The sequence below is a fragment of the Alligator mississippiensis genome, chromosome 3, assembly GCF_030867095.1.
Source record: "Alligator mississippiensis isolate rAllMis1 chromosome 3, rAllMis1, whole genome shotgun sequence".
NCBI lineage: Eukaryota > Metazoa > Chordata > Crocodylia > Alligatoridae > Alligator > Alligator mississippiensis.
The window spans coordinates 86,836,156-86,861,139 of NC_081826.1; the positions used below are offsets into that span (position 1 = coordinate 86,836,156).

Below are 24,984 nucleotides of genomic sequence, written 5' to 3' on the forward strand. Positions count from 1 at the left end.
AGCAGTGTGGATGCTGTTCCCAGCTGTCCAGCCCTGGTGCAGCTCCCCTCCTGCTGGAAACTGCTTGAGCCCCAGCCTAGAGCAGGGGGCTAGAACAAGTGGTGGCAGCATTGGCACAACTGCTGGCTACCTGGCCCCAGCACAGGTACAAACAAACCCCTATCACTGCTAATTTGTTGCCAAAGCTTCCAGGCCCACACCATATTGAAACTGGGTAGTTCCAATCAGTGGTCATAAATGCAGTTTTGTTGAAACATTGGTGTCTCTTCTGGCTAATCTGAGTCAATGTCATAGACGTCTTACTATAGTGCTGATTTATTTATTTATTTGTTCATTTATTTTTTTACCCCCAGCTTGGCACAACTGCTTTAATGGTAGCTTCTAACTATGGCCACATAGACTGTGTGCGGGAATTAGTAGTGCAAGGAGCAGATATCAATCTGCAGAGAGAGGTAAGAAAGGGTCCACCTTTAAACAAGTACTGAAAAAAGTGACAACTGTTAACTGAAGTGAGAAAAATGGGAGAGGAGCATTACGTGTTGCCTGGTTGTTAGTCACTGGGCACATTTACGCAAGACACTGAATGCATAATAGACTAATTCTGCTGCGCATTAGCATGTCATGGCAAAAGCTGTGCTAATGTGCACAACTAATGTGCGAGTATTAGTTTACTGCACATTAACATCACTAAAAGGCCATGTGTCGGCACTACTGCTCAGTAGTGCTGGTTACTGAGCTTATTACAGGTACTAAACTTAATGCCCAGTAACAACAGTGCATTAATGCACATGTAGATGCTCTCACTATGCAGTAAAAGTCTAAACAGTGATTATTCACCCGAGAATACCTAGGAATCAGATTTCAGGATTTTTTTTTAAATATTTTAATGAAAAGTGAGATGCAGGAGCTATACTTAGAAAGAACTCATCAAACATTTTCATTGCGTTCAGTTTTCTGTGGGCCAGTTTCAACTGTGGTATAACTCCCCTTGACTTTGTGCACGTTTTAGCCATTGTATTCATTAGCACAGTAACTTGCAGATATCAGGATGGGACTGTAATAAGAGAAGGCATTTCTCAGAGAGAGTGGTTTTCAAAATGGATTCTCTGAAGTTACCCCAGGAATTACTCTGGCCTAGTATGCTTCATAATGTCCTTATTTCAGTTAGAGGCAAACTGACCTTTATAATCACAGAGCTTGCTCACTCACACTCCCACCTGCGTGCCAGCTTTGCCTACAAGGCAGCTCTCATGTTTTAACTTGGAAGAACAAGACACAGTTGTCTCCAGTTTGTGGATCACAGATTAAACTATCAGCCTTTGTTTAAAAAATTAAGAGTGAGAAAACTCTAAGATTAGCTTCTGCAAAAATTCTTTCTGTAGCAGCATCTATAGGTGCTCTCATCAGCAGGCCTTCTACAGCAAATTACTCTGAGACAGGGAGACTGCTAATTGTCCTTGGAGAGTATCAGGCTAATAAGAGCTTGCTATATTATGATGATACACATGTTATTCATTACAAAACCAACTGACACAGTCTGAACTAGAAAAAGAACTAATAAAGCATGGCAGAGTTTTGAGACTTAAAATTAACTAAGAAAAGTCAGAACTCTTGGACCTTCATGTACTACCAGATGCATAAAAAGAGATAAAAGGAAGCTATAAATATAAATGGGTAATGACTTTATTAAAATATTTAGGGGTGAACATTACTAAAAAATGGCAAGACTTGAACAGTTCTAATTGTGTTCCTTTGTCTGAAAGAAACAAAATAGATTTAGCAGATTGATCAAACTGTGAAATGTCATGGTTACATAGAACTGCAGCAGTTAAAATGAATATTTTACCTCAAATTAACTTTTTTTTCCAAACTGCCTATTATAGTCCCAATAAATCTCTTAGATGAATGGCAGACTATGACACATTTTTTTAGTGAAAAAAGAAACATAGATGCAAAAATTCCAGCCTGCAAAGGCCTCAGCAAAAGGGTGGAACTGATATTCTCAAACATTACTCTTAAGCCAGGCAATTTAGAAATCTGGTATATTGGATAATACCAATTCACAGTAAGCACTGGGTAAAGATAGAGCAAACATGCTCTCTAACAGTTAAACATAATATACTACTATGGCTAAAGAAATATTCCAGGTCAAATTCAATATATAATCATCCTTTTATGAGAACAACAGTGAAAACATGGGATAACACATATAAGAAATTAAGCTCATACCCATCACCTTTAACATTTATACATAATAATATTAATTTAATCCTATTAATAATTAGGAAGCTTTAATATTTGGGAACATATTGGTATCGTACATTTTGGACAATTATTCAAAGAAAATATATTCAGATTTAAAAAAAAAAATACAGGGTACTGCATGTGACCTTAAAATTTGGGGTGCACCAATAAAGATTTTTTAAGCTGATACTGATGGCTGATTATTGATGAGCCATATTGACTGTTGCCGATCCAATTGCTGATAGGCAGCCCGGCAGCTTGGAGAACAGCACTGGGCTGGTAGTCTGTTTGGGGGAAGGGGTGGAGAGAAGGGAAGGGACTTGGAGGTGGCAGATCAAGGCCCCCACGGTGAGGGAGGGAGTGGGGCAGGGGCAGGCGCTGCACATCCAGGGCAGGGCAAGGTGGGACACAGGACAGATCTGTAAGCTGCTTGTCTGGGGGGTTCAGGGAAGGGTGGGGAGCAACTCCCACTGCTCCCTTGGGGGAGGCACGGGGTTGTGTGCCCCCCCCCAGATCTGCATGCGGAGTGAGGGCAGGCTGCTGCGGACGGCACTGGCCTCTTCTTGATGTGGAGCTGGGCTGGAGCTGTGCTCAGGGCAGGCTGTGGCAGCGCTAGGAGGAGAGCTATGGGAGTGCTGCAGTCACTCCAGAATTTTCTGTAGCCCCCTTCCCAGCGCCACCAGCACTGCCCACCCCAAGCACCACCCTGGCCTAGCCCCCCTGCTTCCCACACCCCCTGGGCGAGCCGGTCATGGCTCTGTCCCACATCTTGCCCCACCCTGGTAGATCAGCACCTGCCCCTGCTCCAGCTCCACTCCCTCTCTCAACGTGGGGGCCTCCATCTGCCCTGCCACACCCCTTCCCTTCCCTCCCCTCCCCTCCTCTCCTCTCCATTCCTTCCCTTCCAACAGACTTACCAGCCAGATGCTGCTCTCCATGCTGCCGTGCGCATGCTGCAGCTGTGCACGTGCACGCAGCATTTATCGGCAACATTATCAGTCACATCGGCCAAAAAAAGCCAGTTGCCGATAATGTCAATTTTCATTTTGTCGGTGCTGATACAATATGGACCGATGTATTGGTGCACCTCTACTTAAAATCCCATTTTTCAAATATCCAAAACTGAGACACTTTTCAACACATTCCCAAACACTGCTAAAGCTCAGTAGAAATTTGACAGAATGGGAGGGTCACACTTACGAAACACACAAGCTTTTTGTCTGTGTTATACAAAGCAATTTTAGATAGCCATATAAAAGAAAAAATATATTTATGAGTAAGTAGGCTACTGACAGTGGATCAGAAATTAGTGCAGAAGAATGGGAGACAATCTAGAGACACAGATAGTATGGGGCTTTGATTCTTCAGTCAGTCTAAGCTGAAAAACAAGGATTTAGCTGTGGCTCTGACCAGAGCTGCTTGAAGTCAGTGCAAAATAAGGCACCAAAATGATAACCCTAACCTATGCCATCAGTGGAAAACTTGTATTAATGAAAGATCAAGCATAGAGGAGCCCCACTGCACCACACACCATCTACTCCTGCCCATATCCAATCCATAATACATCCCCTTCTTTCCCTTTTATGGGGCATGGAGAGGCAGCTGATTTAACTGTTCAGTAGAGAACATCCTCTAGACTGTTCTGAGTTGTGCCTGTTTAAAGCCACTGTGCTAAATGAGTAGACTGGAGAATCTTTCTTTTTCAAAAGAAACTGCACGAAGAATGTAAGCTTCAGTCAAAGATTCACCCAAGCTATCGGGCTAAAATTGAAGGCTAGTTCTTATAGCCAACACCACATAGGGGAGTGATCTGGCTAGTATCAGGTACAGCCACTCTTGCCTCCCCTGCTTGAATGATCAGATACTTGTTTATGTTCAGGATGATAGGGAATATCCTTTGGCATGAGTCTGGAGCAAGGCTTACTGTCATGCCTATGGAGCTATAGCAAGAAATCTTAAGTGTTTTACCACCTTGCCCCCTAGCAGGAAGACCTGATGGAAGGAAATCTGTAAAATATCAGCTGCAGACATAGTAATGGTAGCTATTAAGATTTATATATAGGTTACAAAAGAGATAAAGAATGAGAAACTCTTGAATTCCTAATTTTGGACTTTCTTGTTCCATCTTGAGACTTGAGAAAAAGTCATAAGTAATATGAATATTACAACAGAGATCCCATGGAGGAACCTGTTGGAGAAGATGGATTTATTTGCATAAGCAGAGGGTGGGAAAGACCTTTCAATTGAATTTGTGACACAAAATCTCTTACACACTCACCAATCCCAAACATCGTTAGTCTGTTTGGCTCTCACTCAGTACTCAATTTCAATAGGTTTTCATTTTATTTGTGAAAAGAAGGGAATATTTATTGAAATGTTTCCTCTTTTGTTCCTACAGTCAGGTGCAACTGCTCTGTTCTTTGCTGCGCAACAAGGCCACAATGATGTTGTGAAGTTTCTCTTTGAATTTGGAGCCTCAACTGAATTTAAAAATAAAGTAAGAGATTGGTCTGTTTTAACATGCTTGTTGATTTGGGCAGTAGCAATTGGCATTTCCTGTTGATCCAAGACATAGTATGATAGTGAAAGAATCATAAAAGGATTTCCTCATTTGCCTGTTTTCTGAGTAGTACAAGTAATGTGTTCCACTGGCAAAATATTAACTTGGGGTTAGACTTTACTGTCTTGACTTGATTTGTATGAGTTTTGTTCTGTTTCACTACACAGTGTAGTTAAAGTTTATGAAATCTTAATAAAGAGCTCAGCCCCTCTTCTTGCATTGTCTCAAAAATATATGAACAAAAGTGATTTGAGGTGGATACCACAATTAGCGGACATATGCTTTCATATACCTGTGTGCAAGACCTGATTTTTTTTTTTCCCATTAGCAGTCTATTGGGGCTCTGCATTCACCCTATTCTCATGCTCCCACATGAAGGCATAAGGGTAGAGTGGCAATGGCCCTCCCTTATTTCCCTTCTTTGGAAGGTTTACACAGGCAAGCCTTCCAAAGTCTCTCAAAAGCATTCCCAATTTATTTCCATTGCTGTGCCCTCATTTCACCTCACTATACCAAACGCCGTTGTTCTAGATTTTGTACCTGGCAGATTCTCCCCACCCTAGGTGGTACGTGTATGGTGCAACAGTCCTCTTGTATGGGATTCTTAAAATGGTGGAATCAAAATCCGCAGGCTTCAAGTCCTGCCTATCTGTGAACCGGTCTCTCATAACACAGGCACACTTGTTTAGAGGTTGTGATTTTTACCTCTACTGAAGTTTAACTTTTTTTTTTAATATCACACACTGGGCTAATGCTTGTAGTGCATAGTAGTCTTTTGCATGATAACTTTTAAGTTGTGGAGGTCAGTCTTACATCTCACCTTCCATAACAGTCCAGAAAGATTTTGCTAGGGACCAGGGCATGGACAGCTGAGAGCAGTCACCCAACAGATGGGTACATTTTGGGAGGTGGGCTCTGCAGGGGCTAAGAGTCCATCTGAGCTGGACTCAGAAGCCAGAGCCAGGATCAGAATTTGATGAAGTTGGGAGCCAAAGCCAGAATCAGGAACAAAGTTGTGAGATGCCAGGAGTCAAAACCAGAACTAGGAGATAAAGCCGGAGTTAGGAGATGCCAGGAGTAAAAAACCAGAGATCTGATAAGAAAAAGCAAGAAATCACTCAGAGATCTAGAACAAGTACCTTAATTTTTGTCCAGATAGAGCACTGCAGGCTGGGCCTAGCTTTTAAAGGCTGGATTAGGAGGAGACTGTTACCTGTGGCCTCATAGGATTAGTTGCCCTCATTGCCTCATTACATTAGGAGTGTGCTAGGCACTGATTTGGGCTCACTTCAGCTGGTACCTGTTTTCCTGCAGCCTCAGGCATGGACTGTCCTAGTTAACTGATTGGGACTAGCTAGGCCCAGGGCTCTGATCTGGCCTCATTACAGGATTTATCAAGAAACAAGCTTCTGAATCTTATTGGTGTATCTTCAGTGCATTATTCAGCAAACAAGCATTGCTTGAGATCACTGTGGGGAAGACAGTGACACAGAATACATCTGCCATTAGTAAAGCACCAGGCAGGTTTCATTTGGAAGGCAGCGCCAAACAACCGGCTGTTGGAGAAGATCACTGGAAGGAGCCACACTGAGTACTTAGGCAGAAGCTGAAGAAATACTCAGTGTCTTCTAATTCCCCAGTATCACATGTAGAGTTACTCAGCAGTCACTAGTGTCTCCCCTTCTCACAGTCTCTCCAAAGGCTAAGTTTGACGACGGTGAGCTCCATATCATGGTTGCCTTTGGCATTAAGGTCACAATGCCTAAGAAATCAGACACTGAATGGAAACTAGCTGATTCAAGCTGAACCTGAGCAAAATTAAAGTGATACTGGTGTATAAAAGTTACTCTTACAAGGAAGAAGCCATCCTACTGATACCTTCCTTCATCAAAAGTGTCTGTTCTCCATTGGCTGTGGTATAGAGCCTGATGGCCTTATGGGATGCATCATTAATCCTGGACACCAGCATAGTAATGGTAGTGGCCTTCTTTCACCTGTTGCTTGCCTAGAGACTACAGTCCTTTTTTGGGGGGTAAAGATCTCACCCCAGTGATTTTTATGTTTGAAAATTCCAGAATGAGTTTCTGTAACTCACTGTAGCTGAGGCTAATGGTGGGTGCAACAGGAAATCCAGCTTGTCTAGAATGCAGAAGCCCAGGTTTTAGCACAGAAAAAAAGGGGGAATATACCAAGTCAGTATCTTGCATCAGCCACAGGTTTTCCAGTTCTTGTCAGTTCAGGATCCCAGTCTAAAATGTAAATGTCCGTGGTTTAGGACATCAAGGAGTCGCCTCTCCACTCAAGATCCACCAAACAGCAGCCCCCTCTGACATGGTGCAGCTAAAAAGGAAACTAGAAGCTCCCAGTGAAACCCTTGGTGAGCCAGAGATAAGGTTGTTCTTTACAATGAAGGTAGTCAGTTGAGAATTAAACACTGGAAGAAGTAAGACTAAGCCTGAGCCTGATTATTTGAAAGCCTGTTACAAAATTAATCAGTTTGCAAAAGCTTTGCCACAATAAATGAGGACAAGAAGTTATAACAACTAGAGGTACACCGATACATCTGTCCCATTTTGGATCAGCGCTGATACAGAGAAAATTGACAGTATAGGCAATGTAGTAGTAGTAGCTGATGTGGCTGATAGTGTCTCCAGTAAATGCCCTGCGCATGCACGTAGCTACAGCGCAGCATGCAAGTGGCCAGGAGTGCAGACTGGCAGTGTGGAGAGTAGCTGAGTCCAGCTGGTAAATCTGTTTTGAGGGAAAGGGTGCTGGGGGGGACGGGCAGATCGAGGGCCCCGTGGTGAGGGAGGTGCTGGGGCAAGCGCTGCACAGCTGGGGCGGGGCATGGGACAGAGCCACAAGTGGCTTATCTGGAAGGGATGGGGTGAGGGGCCGCTCCTGCTGCTGCACGCATCCCAGGAGATCATGGGGGCGTGTGCCCCTGGATCTGTGTGTGGGACAAAGGCGGGCTGCTGCTGTGGGCTGGGGTTGGAGCCAGCTCTGGGCTCTTCCCAGGGTGGGGGGCTGGGCTGGGCTGCTCTCAGGGCACATGGCAGTGGTGCTGGGAGGAGGGTTATAGCAAATTTGGGGGGGCGGGGGGGTGCTGCAGCCTCCCTGTAGCCCTGCTCCTAGCACTGCTGCCGCCTGCCCCAAGGGTAGCCCAGCCCCCAACTAGGAAGAGCCCGGTGCTGCTCTGGTCCCAGCCCGCAGCGGCAGCCTGCCTTTGCCCTCCACAGATCTGGGGGCATATGCACCCCATGTCCTCCTGGGGTGCGCACAGTGGCAGGAGCTGCTCCCCCCCAGACGAGCCACTTGCAGCACCATCTCATGTCCCGCCCTGGCTGTGCACTGTCTAGCCCAGCCCCATTCCCTCCCTCACCACGGGAGCCTCGATCTGCCCCTTCCCTTGCCCCTTCCCCCCACAACAGACTTACCAGCTGGACGCTGCTCTCCAAGCTGCCCGGCTGCATATCGACAATCGGATCAGTGTCGGCTGATATGGCTTGTTAAAAATTGGCCATTGGTATTGGCCCAAAAAAATCTCTATTGGTGCATCCCTAATAACAGCAAATCAAACACACAGCAGTAAATAGAACTGTTCAGCCATGTAATGGCAGTTTTTTTTCCTAAATTTTAATTACCATATGTGTCATTCAGATACTACCGTCTTGGAGAAATACCTAATGTGGACATTCAAGCCTCACCACTCCTTAGGCTTTTCCAGCAAGTCTGAATTGAGACCAATTTTGATAGCCAGGACAGGCAACTACCAGATAGTCCTTCTAAGTCACTTATATTGTACTTGCTGGTGTTACAAAGGCAAATGAATATTATGATCCTTGAGAATGCTGTAACCAAGCTTCACTGTTATTCCCATGTTAATATCACCAATCAGAATGTTTAGAGGTCTTTGCTGTTTTGCTATCCTGAGCTTATTTCGTTAATTTGAAATGGGACATAACAACAAAAGGTTCATAAAAGGGATTTCCTTAATTGCATGTTTCCTGAGCAATGCAATCCACAAGCCAAATATTAATGGAGAGTTAGTTTTTCATGTCTTGACCTGATTGTTCAGGACCAGTTCCTTTTGGTAAAATGCATGTTTCTAAAATGGCATAATTCCAGGGGATTTTTAGGCAATGATGTTAGGGAAATCACCGGCATCTGGAGGGAAAGATGTGAGAGGTAGGAGGATGGCTTGAGGAATTCCAGAACAGCACCAGACCAGGTAACATGATTGTGACAAGTTCTGTTATCCTGAATGTTTACAGGGGATGCTGTTTGGGATGGGAAAAGAAGAGAAAACTTGTAGGAGGCTGCCCAGGAGAGCTGGCTCTGTGTCATCCAGTGATATCTGAGCTATGTGGGTGCTGGAATCCAGTGGCGTATTGAAAGTAAAGGATTACAATAACCAAATATGGGAGTTCATACTGAAATGAAATTGTCTCAGGCAAGCAGTGTGCACAGATGCAGGACGGTTGGTAATGCCTGGCTACACAGCTTGCTTTCAGTTATACAATCTCTGGTGCCTTCTGGTTATAAGCGTCTGATGTCTGTACTTGCAGAATAGTTATTTCTTAATAGCTGTGTTGTGATTATGCATATCCCTTTGCTCTGAATTGCTGCTGTACTCAGACTTTCCAAGCGGTTTGCCAGTAAAAAAAGATGCTGCCTCAGCTCTTCACTCCTTTCAGCAAAAGTCAGTATTCCAAAATGTACATGAAAGGGGAGAGGAAAACACACAAAAGCAAATAAAAGATTATGTTAAATGGCTGAAAGGGAAACAGGCTCTAAAACCCTGTCTGTCCTATTTCCTGCCCTCCTTTCTTCATTTCAGCATCCTGCTCTCCCTACAGGTCAGCAATAGTCACACTTCGCTGGCATGCAAGGAAGGGGGTCAAGTTGAAGAGGAGAGATAGCAAGGTAGAAGGTAAAAAGGAGCGAAAAGGAGGAGGGAAGATGAATGAGGACAGGAGAAGGGAGGGACCAAAGGTTGATTGATTTCAGGTTGTTTCTTCTTTTAATGGGCAATATATGTTTCAGTGGTTTGGCAGTCCTTCTACATAATGGGGCTTACAACATGGTGTTTTTAAGTAAAGGATCCTGGACTCAACACCTCCTTTTGATCCAACAAAGCTGAGAGTGATTTGTCACACTTACTGGATTGATTTAACGACCCCTGACTAGAGCTGTACAAATAACTTGTCAACCATTTCTGCTGAAGCTGTTCTGCTTTGCATAAAATATAATGGGTGTGTGTGGGTGGGTGTGGTGAGAGAGAGAGATCCACATATATGTGTGTGTGTGTGTGTGTGTAAAATGAATATATGTCAATACAGAAATATACAAAAGAATAAAGATACAAAATATGCATACAATGTATATTTGCATAAAACTTTGGAACAAGGATTAGAACCTAGGTCTCCTACCTATCAAGTGAGCTGTCAAATCACTGGGTTGCAGAGTTGCTTGCACTCTTTTTGTCCCAGTGCTTTTATAAGTGTTAATACCAAGGGGAACACTTTTTTAATAGGTGAGATTTAAAGACTTTTCCTATTGCTCAGATGTAAGGGCATCCTCTGGGAAATGGGAGCTAGGGTTCAAATACCTGCTCCAAGTCTGTCAGAAAGTTTCATTGAATCTGGTCTTGTATATTCCAGGTAAGTTCCTTAAATTGCTCAGTTATAATAAGTAAAAGGGAGGGAAGTGCCTTCTTTATTTACCTAAGTTCCCTTGTGGACTATGGAATATTTTGACATTTATCAAATATTCTTTTTTTTCCTGAGAAAAAATTTAAGCCCAAAACTGTGAAAAGTTTCAGCTTTTTCTGAAACTGGATTTATTTTTGGGAAATAAATGATTGACTGAAAAAAGTAAACTCAGCTCTGAACCTTCCTACTCTGTGGAGTGCACCCCAGCAGAGGCACAGGCCTTGAGCCATCTCATCTCTCAGGGTGAAATTGCGGAGCAATCCCATTCTCAGATTCAAAATTGTGCTGAGGTCTGAATGTGTGATTACCTCAGCGGACGTGTCTTTGGTTCAGTCCCTGAAGCTGGGTTCCCTCCAGGAGCCATGCCAATAGTATCCAGCAATCAAGCAGCATTCTTAAAATAAAGTAGTATTTATTGAGAACCCAGAAAACGGGTCTTAAAACAATAAGCAGACTGTGCACATCTGGCTTACTAGGAGATTGTCTTCCACGTAGAGATCCTGGTAAATTTGAGCTGCTTATAGAAGCTGTTCTATAGACTGTCTCTTTCTTCCTAGCACTCGTAGGGCTTCAGTGACACACCTGTCCCATTAAGTCACAAATCATTTCTCCCCCATCTCCTTCAGGGAGACAGCCTTTAAAAGGTGCTTTTGATCTTCCTTCTCAGAGAAAAAGTCACTTCTTAAACATTTATAACCACTTAGGTCCCTGGCAGATGTTATTCCTATCATGCAACAGGTACTGAGGAATTTTGTCATGGGATGAAAATGTACCTGGCTGTCTGCAGGAAGGAAAGTAGCACAGGAGCTTGTCCTGCTGATGCTTACCAAGAGTAGCTGGAGATCTGCTGTCAGGGGTGGATCCAGGTTGCACCCCCTCTCCCCCTTTTGCTGTGGAGTGAATGCTTGTATAATGGGGAATAGGACATGTTCCTCCAATCATCTGATCTGTGGTCTATGACCTCTGCTTCCCTGTCCCTTGAACAGAACCAGAGTGACCAGGACTATACAAAGGGTGGGGGGCAGAACCAGTGCTGTTTGACCCATCGTGGGAATGCCCAAGACAGCTTCAGCTGCAAGGGAATGTCCTCTGCTCCTTGCACAGAACTGAAGCATTTTGGCTCTGGCCAGGAAGGAACCCTTTGCAGAAAACCGGGATGACCACAGCCTCAGTTTACCAAGAGGGGAGACAGGAGCAGGAAGTTGTTTACCCTGGGATGCCAGAGGACCCAGCCAAGCCCTATCAATCTGTGTGTAACATGCCAAATTAAAGCATAATACAAGCCTGCCACTAAGATGTTCTATATATAAGGAATTACATCTTTGAGCCTGGTTTGCCAATTTTATCATGCAATAAATTGCTTGAATGTGTGGCAAGTTACAATTTATTGTGGGACTAATAGGTTCATTGTGCAATAAGAGTAACATCTGCCAGGGGGGGCTTACTCTGTAAACTCTCAACCCTGGCAAAATAAGGCTTACAGGGTGTTTGAGTAACTATCATCTTTGAAGCTAATGTGTGCTCCATTATCTTTCATCTGTGTGTTATGATGGGATTCATTGTGTTACCCTCCTGCCTGTTATTTCCAGTAGTTCTCTATTAAATTAGATCAATATATTGATAAAGAAAAGTCATATGACCCCCTACAGTGATACAGTAAACTGTCTTCACTGACCAGTATTATACCATTCTTACTACAGTAATACCAATGAATATGCTTAGACTATTAGATAGCAATTTCTCACTGTTAACACTGTAAAGCTTGTTTGGTTTGTGAGGCATTGGAGAAGCAGGGGAGATTAGGAGAGTGTGTGTAAATTTAGGGAGTGGTTACTGATAGCCATGATGAGTTAATTCAGCTAAGGCTGCGTGAGGAGACTGGGATGAGAAACCTGAGGAATAGAAACTGTTACTAGAAAGGTAAATATAATAAGCTGGGAATAGGACAAAGAAACAGATTGGACAGGATGGGGCAGAAGGGGTTAATTTGGGTGGAGATGGACAGTGGGTATATGCCAACTAGAGTACACTCCACTTTACAGCTAGAAGACAAACCCCGCATCTGTGCATTTTCATCACTTCTTTGCTGTCAGCTAACTTCTGCAAAACCTCCAAAATGAGTGACATGCCTCAGCACTAGCACTAGGTGCTTCATGTAGGAGAGAAGAATCTACTATGATGATCAGCAGAGATCCTGGTTTTCTCCAATTAAAAAAAAATCCCCCGTTTTTGCTATATATCTGTATATTAGTGGTATTTCGTTTTAATCATGGAAAGATGTGGATTTTGGCTTACTTTTTTTAAAAACTGAAAATTGCTGATTTTTTTTGTATAGGAGAAAACCAGGATCCCTGCATATCACTTCCTCATCCTGCTTCCAGGTACCTCTGGGATTTGTAGTCCACAGGTGCGTCCAGTAGTAGGTTTCAGCAAATTCTGCAGCGGGGCAGCTCTGTACTGGGGGAGTGGGGGGTACAGGGTGGGGGGAGTGGGTTTAACCCCCCTCCCTGGCCTCAGACCCCACCTAGGGTTTGCATGGGGGGCAGTCCCTGCCCCCCCCCCCCCTCCCCCGCAGCCTTTCTTTGCTGGAGCAGACAGCACAGCCCAGCCCAGGGCTGGAAAGCATGCTGGGGGACTGTATATAACTTGAACCAGGAAGGGGTCTGGGACAGAAGTTTCATAAAAATGGTTTGACCCAAATCATTTAAATCTCTGATACTACATTTAACCAGCTCTACCTTAAACCAGTTTCAGCCATTTTGAAACTGGTTTATGTGCACTGAGCTTCTGTTATGTTACAGGTTTAAACCAGTTTCTCATCACTTAAACTAGTTTGTGTATAATACCTGTCCCTAGCCTTTGGCACAAAGCGCCCTTTGGAGAGCCATTTTGGAGCCCAGAGGAAGGGCACTTTGTGCCCCAAAGCTTGTCTAACATCTTTTCCATCTATACTGTTGGTCCACTAAGAGAGAGCTCCAAAAACTTGCTTAATGGATGCAGTCCTTTCTCCCCCTAGTGGCTGACAGACATGGACTGTAACAACGCATGATTGCTCACACCTAAGGAAGTGGATTCTTTAGCTGAAACAGCAGGGACTTATGCTTGCAGTCTTGAGTTTGATCTCTGTGAACTTGTACACCTATAGAACACATTCCACCTGGAAACATGTCCTGCCTATTTTGCTTCTTAGGCAGGGAATTAGCAGGTGGGAGTCAAGATGTAACAGGACATTGCATTGTGGTAAAAGAGGAGTTGAAACTGAGGCAGATGTAGTGACTGTTAGAGGTAAGATCAGCAGCATCCGACTGTTTGTTCACTGGGTTTGATGTGCTTGCATTAACCTAGTGGGACAGGGCAGGAGTAGGTAAGCTGAGTGCTATATTTGTGAGAGTGAAAGTAGAAAGATGGAGTAGGGAAGGAAATAAATCTTCTCCTAAGGGAAAGGGTGGAAGGGGAATTCAGAACAGAGTTGTATTTGTTTCTGTCCCTCACTGAAGAAACCTCAGAATAAGACTTCTTCTAGCGACAGAGCCATGAAGTGTTTAGGCACCTAATTCTGTATAGCATTTGACTTCTCTTCCTACTGTACCCATTCTTTCTTGTTTGCAGGATGGAGGCACTGCTCTGCTAGCAGCTTGTCAATATGGGCATGCAAAAGTGGCGGATACTCTGTTGAAGCACGGTGCCAACATTCATGATCAACTTTATGTGAGTTTATTTGAAGTAGACATGGAACAAGCAAACAAGCTGTGGTTTTGACAATTCTCCTGCTTCGGGTGTTCTTAGCTCCAGCACTGTAAGGCATTTGCCAAAGATTGTCTCTCCTTTTAAAAGTAATTGTGATTAACAGTCTGCTCCTTGTGGTACTGTGAGAAGTGTACAAAGTCAGGAAAGGAGATTTAGTTGACCGTAGGTTTATTGTAATTATAAAGGAAGCTTTAAAGCCTTGGAACCTGATTCTCTTTTCTGTCTTGTGCCATCTGTTACACCTGGACAATGTAAGTACCAGGTTTTACTACAGAAAACATGGAATTGACAAGGACCTCCTGGACCATCAAGTCCAGCCTCCTGTGATGGAAGGTATCTATACAATATGTATTTGTCCAAAAGGATCTACATGGGTTCATGTCAGAATAATTGTTTACACTGTATTGCACAAGTGCAAACAGCTCCATAAATTTCAAGGCAGCAGAGAATCAGGCTCTTGGTTTTAGCAGGTAGATCTGCAGATAATGCTAAGATAGAACTGCAGTTGCATTTCCTTAAACTCATACCAGTATCCAAGCAAAGTGAACTTACTGGGCATTCTTAACCTGTGAGTGTGCTTCGAAGAAAAAGTAATAAAATTAAGAAAAATAACAAGTGACTCAATGAGCATAATTTAGTTGGATTTTTCAATAAAGCTGGAAGGCAGTGGTCATGTCTTTGGCTGAATCCCCATCTAACTTACTGCAGTTCTCAATCAAGCTGAGCTATAATACTGTAGAAATTAATAGTAGGGGTGTGCGAAATAGACCCTGTTCAATTTGGATTTGGCCCGAATCTGGGACAGTGATTCGATCCATTGATCCGGATCACTGTCCCTGACTTGATTTGGCCAAATCTGAATCTAAAGATTCGATGCCGATTCAGAGAATCAGCAATTTGGACATAGACACAGCTTTAAAAGTTTTTTCTACATACCTTGAGGTACTGGTGTGGCTTGTGAACAGTGCGATATTGGAGTGGATGAAGCATCCCACAGGAGTGCAGGGGGCCCTGCATGCTCAGCAGTGAACTGGGGAGTGTGCTGGAGGGCCCCACTGCGGCCTCCCCCCCTCGGCTCGGTGATTGGCCATGGGGGAACATCGGGTTCCCCCTCCCCCACAGGCCCAGGAGGCACCAGTCACCGGGGGAAGTGGTGGGGCCTCCAGTGTGTTCCCCAGCGGACCTGGACCGGAAGTGCTTCTGGTCCACTTTCAGGTCTGCTGCCGAGCATACTGGGGAGCCCCCTACGCTCCTGTGGGACAGTCCCTGTGCCTCAGCATTGCAGCACTCACGAGCCCCTGCTACCTAGAGGTATGTAGAAAAAACATTTAAAGCTGTCTCTATATCTGAATTGCCAAATCTCTCCAAATTGATTCGGAGAGATTAAAGGGTCCTCTGATTCGATTCGGACATTCAGCCACTGAATCAGGCCGAATCTCTGCTGGATTGAGTTGGGGACCAAAGCTTTTCACAGCCCTAACGTATAGGTGATTTTTCACTGCCGTCCCCTATTCCTAACTAAACTCAAATCAACTATGTTAAAAAGGAAGTCATTCGTGTGGTTATGATGTTCTTTTGGCTAGTACTACAGGACATTCAATTTTGCAAGATAAAGACTGTTGCTATGTGAGGGGCTGAGTATGTTCCACTCCTGCTGACTTCACTGGGAGTTGAAGGCACTTAATACATCATAGAAATTCTCACCTTACAGATTCGAATCCCAGATACACAATCTCGTTTCTACATGACACACCTGGCCATGATTTGTTAAAAAGGGTGTTCTCTATTTATTATTGCACAAACAATGATTACCCTTCTAATTTGAAAGGCTATAATTACCAGTGTTCGTCATTTTATGCTACGGGATACTAAGGATTTCCACTGGGGTCTAAAAATAACAGTACTTGCCACACCTGGAAACGTAAGTATGAAGGCAATAAAATGACTTCCCAAGCATATCTTCTGGAATGATGCAGCATTCCTCAACTGCATCAGAAAGCCTGTTTTTATAGGTCTGCCTAGTCATACAGCTGCACAATAAGCATCCAGTTTTAAAAAGAATAAAATAAGAAGCACATTCCCACAAAAGCAAGGATTAGCCCTAGTTTTTTGCATTGAGTTTGTAAGGTGGTATCTGCCTAGCTGTTTGTTTGGCAAATTTCCCAGTGAAAGACTTCAAACACATGTCTGACAGAGCAGTTATTCCAAAAGCATCAAGATTTACATGTTAATCTTTAAATTGACTAAATGTTAGGAAGAGAAGGACCCTAATTAAAGGAAAGTTTGTTTTTTGTATTGATTGGTGCTCTACTAAAGAGCTGGTTTAAGATGACAAATCACCACTTCCTGTTCTGAAAGAAGCACCTGAACAGAAGGACTCCTGCACTGCCTGTCTTGTGGGTTAGGTCTGGGAGGGCTAGACAGTCTCCCTGCTTTGTGCAGATGCACACTTCCAAGACAAAAACAGCGCTGAGTTTGGCCAATCCATAGTTATATCAGGTTTTCATGTTGTAACTAGTCAGCACATAAACAAATAAAATAATCTTTAGCTCCTGCAAGTGTAAAAATTGCAGACCAAAAGAAAGGTGAAAAATAATATCCATTCCATATTTTCCTTGTTTACTGTAAGGTTCTTAGCAGCAGATGTCTTAGCATCAAAAATAAACTTTCCAAATCTGGAGCAAGGATCATTGCATCCCACTAACTCTGTAAAAGGCCCCTGTTGATTTGGGGGGAGGGGGGGGCGGGGAAGCTATAAAGCATAACTTCTGTATTTCAAATAGTCTAGTTGAGGCCCAGTGCAGGGATGCACCACTAATATTTTAGCAAAGAGTTTTCCCTAACATGCCCCCCTAGTCTGTGATAAAAATAAACTCTTTGTGCCTGCATATATGCAATTGCAGAGGGATTCTAGCACATTTCCATTTATATACTTAAACCAAAAAGCTTTCTCTTAACCACTGGAGAAGCAAAGTAGTTTATACTCTTTGCTGGGATCTAGATGCTCAGTATGCTCTTCACTGGAATCAACATAGATAGAGATTGCACCTTTTCTGAATGCCCTGTCTTAACTCCTGCATGTTTCTCCCTTTAATTAAATAGATGAAATAGTAAGAGGAGGTTGTATTTTTTTCCCTTCCCAATTTTTTTTTGCAACAAAACATGGCTGTTTCCTCCCCAAATTACCTGGAAAATTCAAAACATGTTTGCCTTCTGAAAAACTAAAATTTGAGATTGTTTTAGTAGAAGCAGCAGCACATTGTGTTGGGAAAAGGAACACCAAACCAAAATCTTTCAGCAAAATGATTAAAAAACTAACAAAATTGTTACTTTTTTTTCAAAACCTTTTTACAAGCTCTATGAAATACTTTACCAGGTATAACCCACTGCCATGTTAGCATAGCACTTTACTTAGGCTAACATATCCTGCTTCTCAGGCTAATTACCTTGAGTCTTGTGCCTCATCAAGGCAGCTATACAATTTCTGGCACCTGTGCTGATTCATTCATTTATTCAGGTATCTCTACACTCTTGCATTTAGATGTGGCCTTTGTACTGTTGGCCCTGGTTGAAGCTCCAGTTTTCACTGAATGGTAGTCATTACTTTTGTGCATTTAAAAGAAAATGCTACACACAGTTTGGTCTGTTGCGTGAACTAAATTATGCATTGTGGCGATGAGGGTCTTGTGTGTTACTAAGTGGCCCAAGAACATAATAAAGTGAACAAGTATTTTATGTATAAATCTGGTGTAGTTCAGTACTTAATACACTTCATTTGTTTTTATTCAGGATGGAGCTAGTGCACTATTCCTGGCTGCCCAAGGAGGCTTTCTGGATGTAATCCGATTATTGCTGTCTTCGGGAGCAAAGGTCAACCAGCCAAGGCAGGTAATGTGTGACACTTCTGAAGCAGAGATGGCATCTAATTAACACTTGTCGTGAAAATAGGGTTGGAATTTTCAAAGGGCTTTTGGGAGTTAGGTCTTCTATGAGTGCTGGGTATATAACACCTATAGAAATATAGAAATTCTCAACATAAAACACTAATACAACATGGTATGCCACATATCACATGCTGAAGTCAGCAGATTGGGCTGTGCGCTTATTACAGTCTAACTGCTGCTGTGCCTTCTGAATCAAAGTTGATCCAAAAATCATGGCCCTAACAAGGACAGTGGTTTCATGGCTCATTACAATTCATGTGCTCCCTTTGCTAAACTTTCTGGGCTCCACAGCTACTAATAGCTCTTTTCCCTTTGGGATGGGCTTATTCTTTTACATAATTAACGTTATATATTTCAGCTCTTCCTCCCTGCCCACTTCCCCGTTTAAGTGATCACACTTTCATTTGGACAGAAAGAAATATCCTATCTGATATTTAGCCTAGGCAGTATCTGCTTATTTCTCAGACATTCAGACATGAGGAAAGGCATTTTGTACTTGAAAGCTTGTTTTTCAAGTACAAAAAAAAAAAAGAAAAAAAGATCTTTTTCAACTACACAGCTGGCCCAATAAAATATACTAACAATCAAATCTCATATATTCACTGCAAGAATAATGTTACTTTGATCTTTGATAAAACCTTTTATTTTTGTGTGTTCATTTTTCTACTGCCTATACACTTTGTAGAACTCAGTCTTAAAGTGTAACTTAAACTGCTTACATGCTTGGCTTCTGTCCACTGCCCCACTGTTTGCAGTGAATTACCCACTAGAGTCTGATCCAGCAAACACCTTAAGGACATGCATAACTTTACCAGGAGAATAGTTTGATTGCAAAGAATAAGACTGCTCCTAAGTGTAGCTGTACATGTGTTTAAGTGCTTTGCTGGATCAGAAACTTCTGCACTAAGGGCCTGATACAACTACTGTTTAATGGGCTGGAGTTAGATCAAGCCTTAAGGGAATATAAGTGTGTTAAATTGCATCAAAGCCAAAGTACACGTGAATGTATCCACACTTTTGCCATTTGAGGTAAAATTGACAATAGACCCAGTTTTCAAATTAGGAAGCCTTACATGACAGCTAGTTCTTACTATTGGATGCTGAAATCAGCAGTTGAACATAAAGTGGGCATTTACTTACAAGACAGAGTTTTTCCCCCACAATCAGCATGGGGAGAAAAGCCCTTCGTTTTACATTTGCATATAAGGAAACCTCAGTAAATACACTGGCTGTCTTTGAACTGCTGTTAAAAGCAGCATGTGCTCAGTAATGGAAACTAACTATGAAGTTGATTAAATGGAGCCAACACTGAACATGACTATAAAATACATGGCCCATATTGGGCATACGTGCTGATGGTAACCTACAACAAGGTAAGTTAGTGCAGTCCATCTGAATAAGGTATACGATAGTGTGGTCCATTATGCATAGTCCCCTCAGCTCTGACTCTTTTTCAAGTCATCATAAGCCACTACACTGAATACATTTTGAAAACAGTGACAAATTGATGCATTTTATCCCTTTTTTAATACTGATGCATGTTTTATTACAGATATTCCACAAACATACTTTTAAGCAGTACTTATGTGCCTCCTTATATAGTGTACAAACTATGTGTGTTTTCAAATTTGCTTCTCATTTCCATATGCTCAGGAAAATCAAGGTGCAACAATAAGGAATGGGGAAGGGGCTGCAGAGATAAAAGTTGGGGGTCAGGAGGCAAGTGATGTCAAACAAAGCTGGGGTCATCTGAACCCTGAGGCCTCCGGGCCTGGGATTGCATGTTGAATGCCTGCCTGGATTTGGGAAGTATCCAAAGCTCCACAATGGGTTGGGGAGGGAGGATACTTACACAGTGGTAGAGCCACAAGGATTTGACAGTCGAGCTCTGCTTAGTCGAATTTTGCCCAATTGAATTTGGAACTGATTTGGCCTCGAAAAAGGTTTTAAAAAATAGTTTGTACTACATATAAGTAGAAGCCACAATACTACTTAGAAGTGTGGAGTACTTGTGCTAAAACTTGTAGCAGTTTCATGGAAGGTAAATGCATCAATTCTGGATTAATTAAGTCTATAGGTACTATATGCAAATATAATACTGTAGGTATATGTATTTCAAGGTTAGTGTTTTCAAATTTGTTTCTCACTTCCATGTGCTCAGGGAGAGCAGGGTCTAACATTAAGGAGCGGGGGAAGGGGCTGTAGGGGGGAGGCAAAAGGTTACCTGGCTCCCAGATTTATTTTCCCGGCTGTAGCAGTGGGAGGGGGACAAATTCAGAGCAAACCTCCAATAATTAAATTCTATACCTGGAAAATTATAACACATTTATAAATTTTCCATATATAGAATCTAATTATTGGGGGGTCATCTTTTATCATCAGGATCATCTAATATTTGAGTAAATGGGATATTTATTTATCTACATGCCTCAATGCTAATTTGGGCATCCAGATGTGGGATTTGTGCATCCTACCTAAATACTTATATTTAGAAATGGGGTTTCTTGGGGTGCTTGAACTTGCTTCATAAAGTATCACCAAAGGAGCGATGCATCATTTCTGATAAAATATCTAGTTTGAATTCTCACCAACCTTAACCTGTACATTTAAAAATGTTTGGATAATATTCCTCCTCGCTTCATTCCTGTACGTCTCTGCTACCTGGCTGTGATTTACCACTTTCACTTGATTAAGAAATCAAAAAGAAGCAGCAAATAAAATGTGAAAGTGCTAGTAACAATGTAAAAGGTATCCTGTCAATAGGGTCTACAATTACTTTAAATATTTTGGCATTTCACAGAGTTGGGAAATTACAGCCAAGCAGCAGAACATCAACTTTTAGGGCTATGTGATATTGTTTTATTCTGCTGCTACTTAATGCTAGAAAAATATGACAGGCCACTTTACACTGAAACAATCTTACCCCGCTTGCTGTATCCTCCCAGATGGCCAGCAGGTATTGTCTGGACTGATGCCTGAATTATTCCTTGACAGTGTGTGTGTGTGTGTCTGTCTTTGTGTCTCTGGGTTTGTCTAGACCAGGGGTGGGCAATTATTTCGGGTGGAGGGCTTCTTACCCAGTTTTGGCAAGCTGTCGAGGGCCTCGTGGGTAGCCCCACCCCTTGACAGGTACCTTGACCCCTGGTCACCATTTTGGGACCAATGTCCCAATGTCTTGGGACCTGTATCCCAGGGCCAGCACCGGTGGGGCCCAAAGTGGGGCGCAGGCTGGCAGGGGTCTGTGGAGCTGGGCTGGGCTGCACCAGCAGGGAGAGGGGGGAGCTGGCCCAGCTCCATAGAGCCCTTGCTGGCTGGGACCCCACACTCCTGCCACCCTGCTCTGGGCCCTGCCAGCACTGGCCCCAGGGCACAGGTGCAGTCCCCGTGCTCTGGCTGGCTCCTCGCCCACTCACACCCAGTTCCCCCTAGCCCTGTGGTACAGGTGGGGGGCAGCACACAGCACTGACCCCCTGCTCGCTGGCAGGGAAGAAGCTGGTGCTGAGCATGGGGAAAAGTGGCCCCTTGCCTGCCCAGTGGCTGGTGCTCCCTGCTGCAGGTGCTCGCAGCCACATGGGGCTGTCTGGAGCAGGCACAGGAAGCCCCATGTGGGCTGCAAGCGGCTACAGTGCGGGGCACTGGCCACGGGGCAAGCAAGGGACCACTTGTCCCCGTGCTTGGCACCAGCTTGTAACCAGGCTCTGCTGCCAGCCTGGGCCCCGCGCTGGCTGCAGGCTTGCCCGTGGCAGCAGCAGCTGTGGCCCCCCCAATTGCCGCCCCGGGCAGTGTTAACTGTTGCTGCCCACCCAGAGCTCATGTGCCGGGCAGCCCAGAGGCAGTGGTGGTAAACACTGCCCAGCATGGCAAGCGGGGGGGGGGGGGGGGGGGGGGGGGGGGGGGGGAAGGGGGCACAGCTGCTGCCACTGCGCACAGCCCCAATGGGCGAGGCCGGAGCTGGCATGGGGCCCAGGCTGGCAGTGGGGCCAAGTTACAAGGTGGTGCTGAGCGCGGGGGGCAGGGGAGAAGCGACCCCTCGCCTGCCCCGTGCCCAGCGCCCCATGCTGCAGCCGCTTGCAGCCTGCATGGGGCTGCCTGTGCCTGCTCTGGACAGTCCCGTGCAGCCTGCAAGCAGCTGCAATGTGGGGCACCAGCCACGGGGCGGGGGAGGGGCCGCTTTCCTCTGTGCCGGGAAGGAGCCTGGGGAAAAGCTGAGCACGGGGAAAAGTGGCCCCTCACCTGCCCCATGGCCAGTGCTCCCTGCTACAGCCGCTCGCAGCCCGTGGGGCTGTCTGAAGCAGGCACAGGCAGACCCAGGCGGGCTGCAAGCGGCTGCATTGCTTACCTGAGGTTCCGGCGCCACTGGGGCAGCCACGTGCTCCCAGGCCAGAAGCCCCTACTGGGGCTTCCAGCTGGGGCGGCAGGGCCGGGTGGGCCCTGCTGTTGTGGGGGCCCACTGGGCTTCCCTTGTGTCGTATTGCCCTTGGTTCCTGTCATTTTTTAGAGGAACCAGATAAATATTGACTTTCTAAATTTTTTAGGGGCCCTACGGTCTGGATGGAATGGCCTCGCAGGCCAGATGCAGCCCGCAGGCTGTATTTTGCCCACCCCTGGTCTAGACTATGATTTATGATGTATTGTTGGAAGGTGTTCAGTAACACATTCTAAAACTCTAGTGTAGTTCTGGTCAAATTAAAGTCAAGGAGGTCCTTAGGTTACACTTGATCAGTTTTAGCCCGTGTTCATGTATAAGCTGTTTTCTCTACAGTAACTATCTTAGAAACACCACTGAATGCATTCACATCTAAGCTTAGCAAAGAGAAAAGGTTCCTTGTAGCAATTTAGGCCTAGACAGCAAGAGGTAAGAGAGAAGGAGGGGCTTTCCTAGACTAGGATTTAAAGGTGTGTTACTAGAAGGTGCTAGCTAGCATAAGATAACTAAGGTGTTTTATCTGGAAGATTTGTTTGGGCCCATCTCACATCTAAACTGTTAACAAATGAAAAGCTCATTTATAGCTACCCTGATAATCACACAAATGACTTGATGGATTTCAATCACTTCCCCCCCCCATAAGCAAACCTAATCTTTGTTCCAAGGGGAAATATCAGTCACAAAAGTCAGTCTAAGGATGATTTTTAAACCAAGCACCTCTTGAACAATTACCAGGGTGCTGCAATCACAGGATATTGTCATTACCAATATAAGAAATATTTCCTGGTGTTACACTGTATAGCATATACAGAGCTGGATTTGCAAGCTCGTCAGTGAAGTAAAACTCATCAGACACCAGTCTTCAATTTCCCACTGATTTCCAAGTTCTTCTGTTCCTCCTTCCCCTGTTTTCATGAATTTACATCTCAGCTATTCATTAATAGATTTTGGCCTGTTTCGTTTGTTCCTTCCTTTAACAATATTATATCTGTCCACACTTGTGTCCTCTCTTTCCTTTTACCATTTGGGACAAAGTCTCCCTGTGAGGTGCACTGAACCTTTTTTTAACCATCATTTGGTTTAGATTCATAGATTCATAGATGTTAGGGTCGGAAGGGACCTCAATAGATCATCGAGTCCGACCCCCTGCATAGGCAGGAAAGCGTGCTGGGTCTAGATGACCCCAGCTAGATGCTCATCTAACCTCCTCTTGAAGACCCCCAGGGTAGGGGAGAGCACCACCTCCCTTGGGAGCCCGTTCCAGACCCTGGCCACTGGAACTGTGAAGAAGTTCTTTCTAATGTCTAATCTAAATCTCCTCTCTGCTAGCTTGTGGCCATTATTTCTTGTAACCCCCGGGGGCACCTTGGTGAATAAATACTCACCAATTCCCTTCTGTGCCCCCGTGATGAACTTATAGGCAGCCACAAGGTCGCCTCTCAACCTTCTCTTGCGGAGGCTGAAAAGATCCAGTTTCTCTAGTCTCTCCTTGTAGGGCTTGGTCTGCAGGCCCTTAACCATATGAGTGGCCCTTCTCTGGACCCTCTCCAGGTTATTCACATCCCTCTTGAATTGTGGTGCCCAGAATTGCACGCAGTACTCCAACTGTGGTCTGACCAGCGCCCGATAGAGGGGAAGTATCACCTCCTTGGACCTATTCGTCATGCATCTGCTGATGCACGATAAAGTGCCATTGGCTTTTTTGATGGCTTCGTCACACTGCCAACTCATGTTCATCTTGGAGCCCACTAGGACTCCAAGATCCCTTTCCACTTCCGTGCCACCCAGCAGGTCATTCCCTAGGCTGTAGGTGTGCTGGGCATTCTTCCTCCCTAGGTGCAGCACTTTGCATTTCTCTTTGTTGAACTGCATTCTGTTGTTTCCTGCCCACTTGTCCAACCTGTCCAGATCTGCTTGCAGCTGTTCCCTGCCCTCCGGCGTGTCCACATCTCCCCATAGCTTTGTGTCATCTGCAAACTTGGACAGAGTACATTTCACTCCCTCGTCCAAGTCACTGATGAAGACATTAAAGAGTATCGGTCCAAGGACCGAGCCCTGCGGGACCCCACTGCCCACACCCTTCCAGGTCGAGACCGACCCATCTACCACGACTCTCTGGGTGCGACCCTCCAGCCAATTCGCCACCCACCGGACTGTGTAGTCATCCAAGTCACAGCCTCTTAACTTGTTCACCAGTATGGGGTGGGATACCGTATCGAAGGCCTTCCTGAAGTCTAAGTATACGACATCCACCCCTCCTCCTGCGTCCAGGCATTTTGTAACCTGGTCATAAAAAGAAACTAGATTGGTCAGGCACGATCTGCCTGCCACGAACCCATGCTGATTTCC

At 44.5% G+C, this 24,984-nt stretch overlaps 1 protein-coding gene across 3 annotated transcripts in view; it reads left to right on the plus strand.

The window, feature by feature from the left end:
* The window catches only part of ANKRD29 (ankyrin repeat domain 29), a 51,758-nt gene that overhangs the window by 10,647 nt on the left and 16,127 nt on the right, over positions 1-24,984 (plus strand). The window contains exons 3-7 of one of the 3 annotated variants that reach the window (XM_059724173.1): positions 354-452; positions 4,643-4,741; positions 12,854-12,925; positions 14,128-14,226; positions 18,055-18,153. In XM_059724173.1, coding sequence (XP_059580156.1) covers positions 354-452; positions 4,643-4,741; positions 12,854-12,925; positions 14,128-14,226; positions 18,055-18,153 — 468 coding nt within the window. The remainder of the gene's footprint in view (positions 1-353; positions 453-4,642; positions 4,742-12,853; positions 12,926-14,127; positions 14,227-18,054; positions 18,154-24,984) is intronic. The other 2 variants (XM_059724174.1, XM_019487180.2) reach the window with 2 other exon arrangements.